Genomic DNA, 9,284 nt, shown 5'->3' on the forward strand with positions numbered 1-9,284 from the left:
TAATCTCTGAGTACCTGTTCTATGGTCAGTCATTTCAATAATGCCCTCTTACCAATCATCCTTCAATTTCTTGTTCTCCTGATCTTATTTCATTCTTAACTTGATAACTCAATTCTAGTCAATTCAACTACCTGCCTTCTCCATTTCAATTCCCTAACAGTTGAAAAACAAATAAGAAAATATCACAAAATCAGGCTGATCAACTCACTACAAATTTATACTATGTAATTTCACTGTGACAATCTTTTTATTCTGCTGTTAACCTTGTCTTCTCTCCTTATGCCTGTAACATCTTTCTTTCCCAATCCCCAGCAGACGATTTCTATCAGCTCCCTTCTAGTATTCCTTTAAAGTCTTTATTGTCCTCCTCTTCATTTCCTTTTCTTCACTACCATCTCAGAGAAACAGGTCATCCTCCTAACCCATTACTATACCTCTGATTTCATCCTCTCTCAATTCGTTTTATCTTGCTTCATCAGTGATCCCTTGTCACAAGCACATAAATCTCTGTCTCTATTGGTTCTTTCTCCTGGGTTTACAAATAAATTCCTGGCTTTCATATCTGTTAAAAAAAAAAATCTTGATCCTGTAATCCACCCCAACATATCTTAATTCTCTCCCCCACACGTTGTCAGAAAAAACAAAAGTTCACTATCTCAATTTCTGTACTGCCCATTCATTCCTTAACTCCTTGCAATTTGACTTCTTCCCCCACTCTATGGAAAGCACTCAATGAGTTTTTTTCCTCTCCTCATTAATCTTTCCTGCAATATTTGAGACCACTAAGCAGTCTTCCCCATTTCTCACTGTCTCTTCCTTTGGTTTCCATGACTCTTTCCTGGTTCATTTCCTTCTTTTACCATTCCTTCTCAAGGCCCTCTGCAACTTCATTGTCTCCTGATCACTTTAATATGGGATTTCTCTCCCTCAAGGTTCTGTACTGCTCCCTCTTCTCTTCCCTCTTTATATTCTTTCTTGATACCCTACTTTTTTTCCTTTTAAAGATTTTATTTGCTTTAAAATTTTCCCCTTAATCTTGCTTCCCTCCCCCCACCCCGAACAGAAGGCAATTTCTCAGTCTTTACATTGTTTCCATGTTGTACATTGATCCAAACTGAGTGTGATGAGAGAGAAATTATATCCTTAAGGAAGAAACAAAGAGATAGCAAGATCAGACAATAAGATATCAGGTTTTTTTTCCCCCCGCTAAATTAAAGGGAATAGTCCTTGGTCTTTGTTCACACTCCACAGCTGTTTCTCTGGATAAAGATTGTATTCTCCATTGCAGACAGCCCCAAATTGCTCCTGATTGTTGCACTGATGGAATGGGCAACTCCTTCAAGATTGATCATCACTCCCATGTTGCTGTTAGGGTGTACAGTGTTTTTCTGGTTCTGCTCATCTCACTCAGCATCAGTTCATGCAAATCCCTCCAGGCTTCCCTGAAATCCCATCCCTCCTGGTTTCTAATAGAACAATAGTGTTACATCACATACATATACCACAGTTTGCTAAACCATTCCCCAATTTAAGGACATTTATTTGATTTCCAATTCTTTGCCACCACAAACAGGGCTGCTATGAATATTTTTGTACAAGTGATGTTTTTACCCTTTTTCATCATCTCTTCAAGGTACAAACCAAGTAGTGGTATTGTTGGATCAAAGGGGATGCACATTTTTGTTACCCTTTGAGCATAATTCCAAATTGCTCTCCAGAAAGGTTGGATGAGTTCACAGCTCCACCAACAGTGTAATAGTGTCCCATATCTCCCACAACCTTTCCAACAATGATCATTATCCTTTCTGCTCATATTGGCCAGTCTGAGAGGTGTGAGGTGGTACCTCAGAGATATTTTAATTTGCATTTCTATAATAAGTAATGATTTAGAGCAATTTTTCATATGACTATGGTTCGCTTTGATTTCCTCATCTGTAAATTACCTTTGCATATCCTTTGACCATTTGTCAATTGGGGAATGGCTTGTTTTTTTTAAAAATTTGACTCAGTTTTCTGTATATTTTAGAAATGAGTCCTTTGTCAGAAATACTAGATGTAAAGATTGTTTCCCAGTTTACTACCTTTCTTTTGATCTTGGTTACAGTGACTTTGTGCAAAAGCCTTTTAATTTAATATAATCAAAATCATCTAGTTTATTTTTAGTGATGTTCTCCATCTCTTCCTTGGCCATAAATTGCTTCCCTTTCCATAGATCTGACAAGTAAACTATTCTTTGATCTGCTAGTTTGCTTATAATATTGTTTTTATGTCTAAATCCTGATACCATACTTTCAATGATGACCTATGTGAAGCAATTTTATGCTCTAAAATTTTAGTACTATTGTTAGGGATTCTATTATCTGTGAATACCTAGGGATTTTCCTGGATGGTTCATGTGCTTCATAGTTCCCATTCAATATATCTTCCTATTCAGCAAAACAAAGTTCAGTTTGCCAAGCACTCTATCAGCTAAGGACTAGAAGATCCCTGGCCTTCAAGGAGTGTGGGATATTGCATATTAATGCAGATGACAAATACAGACCACTCTGATAAAAAGGTTCTAAGTTCCATGAAGCAGTGAGAGTTTCAATTTTTTCTTAACATTCCTATCTTTTATTAGAATGCCTTGTAAACAGTACTTAATAATTTGTTGAAATATTTATTGATGAGAACATCTCACCCTTACTTCTCCCCAAGAGATCTTGCCCCATATTTCCAACTGATTTGACACCTATACTTGGATGTCCCATTGATGCTTATAAAACTGTTCATCCTGCCCTTTATTTCTACTAAAGGCAGCATCATTGTCCTCATCAATAAACTTGAAACTTCAGCACCATGTTTGAGTCTTCACTCTCCTTTATTCCCTGTACCCAGATGCTTCTATCTTGGCAGTATCTCTGTCCACTTCAGTTGAACACTATAGTGTACACAAAGGATAGCAGACACATTCATGCCCAGAGTATACCCTCTTCAATTGATCTTTCACAACATTGCCTGCATAATTTATCTAATACACTGCTTTGATCAAGTTACTTCATTAAGCAAAAATTTTCAGTACTGCTCTTTAAACTGCAAAATAAACTACACATCTCAGGAATCAAAACTTTCCACAATGGAGTTCCAACATATTTTTCCAGCCAAGGTAGCTAGGTAGGGCAGTGTGGCTTGAGCACTGACCTTGGAGTCAGGCTGATGGGTGTTTGAACCCAGCCACAGACACTTAACTCTTACTAGCTGTGTGACCTTGGGCAAGTCACTTAACCCTGATTGCCTCTTATCCAGGGTCATCTCCAGTCATCCTGATTCATTTCTGGACATTGGACCCAGATGGTTCTAGAGGAGAAAGTGAGGCTGGTGACTGAGCCTCCCTCACTCAAATACAATTCATGTGCTTGTCATGGCATCACCTCCCCTGATATCATGATCTTCTTTGATAATGAAGGACAAATATTAACATCCTCATTTTTCAGTCTTATCTCATATTAACTTTCTCTTCATGTACTTTACTTCAAAACTGATTAGTTCCTATATCTTTCTCATTTTGTTGTAACCCTACCTTTGTACATTTGTTTATGTTAACCCTTCCCTCCTCCCATAATTTCTCCTCCATTTCCATCTGTAAATATCTTTCTTTCCTTTCAAGGCCAACTTAGATGTCACTTCTTTTGAAAAAGTAATCTTTCTCTTCTTCAAATTTCTCATAGCATGGTACACAGACCTTTGCAATAACACCATCTTCCCTTAAAACATGGCCATTTAATTTCACTATTTATTACCATCTCTTTATCATTCTAAGGTCCTAGACAATGACATCAGCTTTTCTAACCCTGTACCTCTAACATCTAATCTTTAGCCAAGAGGGCAAATAGATGGTGAAATGGGATAGAGCTCTGGCCCTGAAGTCTAGAAGGCCTGAGCTCAAAAGTGGCCTCAAACACTTACCAGCTGTGTGACCTTGAGCAAGTCACTTAACCCTGACTGCCTCACATCCAGGGCCATCTCCTAATTCATATCTGGCTAATGGATCCAGATGGCTCGGGAGAGAAAGTGAGGCTGATGCCTTAGGAAAGAATCCTCTCACCCATATCCAATTCATGTGTTTGTCATGGTATCACTACCCTGATGTCATGGTCTTCTTTGGAAATGAAGGACAAACATTATTATCATTGTTTTATGTGACCCTTAGCCTTCATTACTTGTAGCTCTAAGTCTAAGATCCTTTAAATACATGAATAGAAACTCCTAGTGGGCAATGACCCATTTGAATCTCACATTGTGGAACTCAAATAGGTGTTAAAAAACATTGGTAGACATTTCTACTGAGTTCAGAATCTCAGATGTTTTGGCATTGTAGCTTCTGAAACACAGAAGCACTGAATTCCTTTAGCTGGGAGTTAAGGTATGTGCTCAGTAATTCAGGGCAAACCCAAACTTTGAAAGGTCAAAGAAAACTAAAACACAAATTCCAGACATTGACTGATATCTGAGGAGCTTGCCCACCCTGCTGGATGGAGGTGGCTAGATGAATCTTAACTAAGAATGTGGATCTCCTTTCAACCAGGTCTAGAACTCGTATCTCACCTCTGGACACTTGCTAGCTGTGTGACTGAGAGCTGATTTCGAGTTAGAGGTTATGAGCTAAAACATGGATTTGTCAACACCTATGTGACCCTTGGTAAGCCATGGAACATCTCTGGTCCTCAAGTTCCACATCTGTAGACTGGGGAAGGAGAGAAGTTGAACTATATATATCCTTTATGGCTCTTTTTGAGTCTAAATTTATGATTCAAAGATTTTGGGCAAATGACCTGATAGATAAGGATAATTATCTATACCACTGACCTCTCAAGGTCAACCAAGACCTCACTATAACCCAGTTGACTATGACAGAGCATTTCTTCTACTCCATGGATCTCATCCTGGGATGTCTGGTTCCAGAAACAGAGGCCCTGGTTACAAACTATGTATTATATAACATTAAAGAAAGGATCGTAGATTCTCTTCTGTTCAATCTCCACAAGTTTTTAACAGAATAAATGCTACCTGAGTACCATGGTGATATCAAGAAATTCTTATGTCTTTAAAAGGGGACAGTTAAATGATGATGATGATGATGATGATGATAATAATATCATTTGTGCCGGGTGCTTTATAAATGTCATCCCACTTGATTCTCACCACAACCTTAGGTGAGAGGTGCTATTATTATCACCATTTTACAGATGAGAAAACTGAGGAAAATCGAAGTGGAGAGACCTGCCCAGGGCCCCGCAGCTAGGACGAATCTGAGGCCAAATTTTAATTCAGATCTTCCTGATTCCAGGGCAGGGGTCGCTTCACTGTGCCCCACAGCCGTGTTTAATAGACATTTATGGAATGCCTACTCTGCCGGCGCTGCGGGTGCCGAACAAAGGTAAAAGATAGTCCTTGGCCGGGGCGCTCCAGTCTACCCGGGCCACGGACCCCGGGGGCTTCTCGGGGCCCGTATACGCAGTGTCCGGCTCCTCGGCCTGCGGGCTCTGCCGCGCCGGCGTGAAGCCCGCCCTCCCCGGGGGCCCCGCACAATGAGCGCCGGCGGCCGCCGCTGCCCCGGGCCGCTCCCCCCGCCGGGCCCGCTCCCCCGGGCCTCCCTCCCGCCTCGGGGCCCGCCCGCTGTCGGGGCCCCTCTCACCGGCGCAGGCGCCGCCTCGGCCATGGCCCCGGCTCCGGCTCCCCGGGGGCCGGCTGCGCCTGCCCTCCCGCGGCCGCCTCTTCCTCTCGCTCCGCTCCCGGCGGCCGCCCGGCACGGGCTCAAGGGCCCGAGGGCCTCGGCGCGCGGCGGAGCGCCGGCCCGAGCTGCGCTGCCCCCGCCTGCGCGGCCGCCGCGGCCCGGCCCGGCCCCAAAGCTCGCCCGGCCCCGGCTGCCCGCGGCCCGGCTCCGCCGCAGCCGCCCAGCTGCTGCTTTGTGGACCCCGGTGCACTCTGGGAGCGGGCAGCTCCCGACACGCTCCTCGGGCCTCGCCGCCGGCCGGGCCCCGCAGCGCCCCCTGCCGGCCCCGAGAGCCGCCGCCCGAGCCCGGGGCCTGCGGAACGCCTCTCCCGAGGGGGAGGGCAGGGACCGAAGCGCCGAGGCGCGCGGGCAGGCGGGGCCCCGAGACCCCCGGGGAGGGCGGGGGAGCCGCGGGGCCGAGCCGGGCCGGGGCGGGCCGTGCGTGTGCGTGTGCGTGCGCGAGGGGGCCAACAGGGAACACGCGTGTGTGCGTGTCTGCACGCACAGTAAATGAGTGCGTGTGCGCATGCAAGCACAAGTGTACACGTGCCTACCCGTGCACCGTGAGCGCGTGTGCGTGTATACGTGCGTGCATGAGCACGCGTGAACATGTTCATACACACACACACACACAATGAGCGCTAGTGGGCATGTGTGCGTGTGTGTACAGAAGCGTGCATGTCCTCTCATGTTTATACACACACCATGAGTGTAGTGTGTATAGATACATAAACACGTGTGTCCATTCATGTTCACACACAACATGAGTGCTAGTGGACACATATGCATGTATTATGCATAAGCATGTGTACACACACACCATGAGCACTAGTGGGCATATATGCATGTATACAAACAATAAGCATGCCTATGCCTATGCATAAAGCACATGTGTACACCTATACTGTAAGACCTGTGCATGCACACAAATGCAGGCATGAATAGCTACATTAGACCATATGCATATTCACACATGTGTATAATATGTGCACAAGAGATATTAGTGTATGTGCATACATACCCTAGTACACACATATGCTAGACTATATATATAATTTATACATATATTTCTATATACATTTATTTACTTTGTCCTCATGCAAAAAATTATGTACAGACAAGAATTGGGAGGAGAGTCAGAAGGAAGGCACCATAATAAAGTAGGATTGGACTATTATTTATTTCTATTTTTCACCAGGCTCTATTTAGAAGTTTGCAGAAACACACTACTAAATCTCAGAATATCTATCCCAACAGGTCTGGCTCAGATTCCTAAGAAATCCTGGAAGAGATCCTCTTAGAGGCAGGAGAGAAGGAAGCTGTGTGCCAGAAGAAAAACTGATCATTTAAAAAAAATCTAGTAAGAAAAATTAGTGGAAATCAAAGCAAAAAAGCACTTTGTGGTAACAGAAATTGTAGATAACAGATTTATTATCCTTTAGGATGTCATTTATTGAACATCTTTATTGTACAAGTAAAATGAGATACAAGTGTAAAGGCTACAGAAACTTCAAGAATAGATCAAGGTGGTCTGGGAAGGAATCAGACTAAATCTCAGAGAGGGGGTGAAGATTTGAAAAAGCAAAGAAGGGCATTCCAGGGATTAAGTACAAGCAAAAAGCATTGAGGAGAGAGAGAAGATTCACAAGGGTTAGAGAGAGAGATCAAGAATTTCAGTTTGAACAGTTTCTTTAAGGTTAGTCACTGAGAAACAGGCTGGAAATAAAGGTTTTCAATGTAATTGATCTGATCATGTAAGTAGTGGGAATCATTGAAAGTTAACCTTAATGTGATCAAAGCAATATTTTAAGAATATAAGTCTGATGACAGTTTACAGTATAGATTGGTGATGAAAAGACAGGAGGCAAGGAGCTTTATTTAGCAATTACAGAATTCTGAAGGAGAGGTTTAAATGTGGGCTCAAAGTCGGGTGATGGCAGGGGAAATAAGGAACATTTTGGCAGGTCTGTTTTAAAATCTGAATACTCCTGTAACAAATAGGATTTGGAAATTGAGTGGATGTCCATCAGTTGGGGAATGACTCAACAAACTGTGATGTGTATATATATATATGTGTGTGTGTGTGTGTGTGATGGAACACTATTGTTCTATTAGAAACCAGGAGGGATGGGAATTCACAGAAGCCTGGAGGGATTTGCATGAACTGATGCTGAGCGAGATGAGCAGAACCAGAAAAACACTGTACACCCTAACAGCAATATGGGGGTGATAATCAGCCTTGATGGACTTGCTCATTCCATCAGTGCGACAATCAGGGACAATTTTGGACTCTGCAATGGAGAATACCATCTGTATCCAGAGAAAGAATTGTGGAGTTTAAACAAAGACCAAAGACTATTACCTTCAATTTAGAAAGAAAAAACCATTATCTTATTATGTAATTTTGTATCTCTTATACTTTATTTTTTCTTAAGGATATGATTTCTCTCTCATCACATTCAACTTAGATCAGCGTATACCATGGAAACAATGAAAAGACTAACAGACTGCCTTCTGTGGGGGGGGGAGCAAGATTAGGTGAAAAATTGTAAAATTCAAAATAAATGAATGAATTCAAAACTCAAAAAAAACCAAATAGGACTTGGCTGATAAAGGCTTCATTTAGCAAATATATAAGGAACTGAGTAAAATTTATAAAAATACAAATAATTCTCCAATTGACAAATGTTCAATGAATATGAACAGGTACTTTAAAGAACAAGAAAACAAAGCTATTTATAGTCATATTAAAATGTTCAAAAACCTTTCAGGGGCAAAGGAGGATACTCAATGAAATAGGGGACTAACGACCACAGCTGATCAGAAATTTTGATCTTCAAATCAAAGATTCAAGTGAAAGGTAAACCAAAAAGGCAAATCATAATGGACTTAATGATGTTGAACTGCTTATATTCCTTTGTGGGAAGAAGATACTGACAACTCAAATGAACTTTTTCATTTATTATGGTAGTTAGAAGTACATATATATAGACAAGGCACTGGTGAGAGTTGAATTTGAATAATACATTTTTAAAAATGGAATTAATGGGTGAGAGAGGAATGTACTAGGAGAAATGAAAAGGAGAGGTAGAATGGGGAGGTGATTTCACATAAAAGAAGCAAGAAAAAGCTTTAGTGGACTGGAAGAGGGAGATGATGGGGAGTGAGTGAGCCTTTACTCTCATTGGAATTGGCTCAGAGAGGGAACAGGGTAAATTATTAGGGATTTAATGATGTTAAACTGCTTGTAGTCCTACATGGAAAAATGATACTGATAACTCATATTTATTATTAGAGTGGCTAGGAGTAGATGTAGACAAGGTGCAGGAAGAAACTGAATTTGAAGGTATAAGATATTAAGGAAAAAGGGATGTACTGGAAAAAGGGAAAGGAGAGGTAGAATGGGGAAAGTTATTTCCCATAAAAAAGGTTACATGGGGCGGCTATGTGGTGTAGTGGATAAAGCACTGGCCCTGGAGTCAGGAGTACCTGAGTTCAAATCCAGTCTCAGACACTTAATAATTACCTGTGT

General features: G+C 42.1%; 1 protein-coding gene across 1 annotated transcript in view; it reads right to left on the reverse strand.

Annotated features, from left to right (window-relative positions):
* ZNF398 (zinc finger protein 398) overlaps positions 1–5,823 on the reverse strand; it is a 36,471-nt gene extending 30,648 nt beyond the window's left edge. The window contains exon 1 of the mRNA XM_074193449.1: positions 5,675–5,823. Coding sequence (XP_074049550.1) covers positions 5,675–5,698 — 24 coding nt within the window. The 5' untranslated portion in view covers positions 5,699–5,823. The remainder of the gene's footprint in view (positions 1–5,674) is intronic.
* Positions 5,824–9,284: the final 3,461 nt, after the last annotated feature.

Source organism: Macrotis lagotis, chromosome 7 (assembly GCF_037893015.1).
Source record: "Macrotis lagotis isolate mMagLag1 chromosome 7, bilby.v1.9.chrom.fasta, whole genome shotgun sequence".
NCBI classification, from domain to species: domain Eukaryota; kingdom Metazoa; phylum Chordata; class Mammalia; order Peramelemorphia; family Peramelidae; genus Macrotis; species Macrotis lagotis.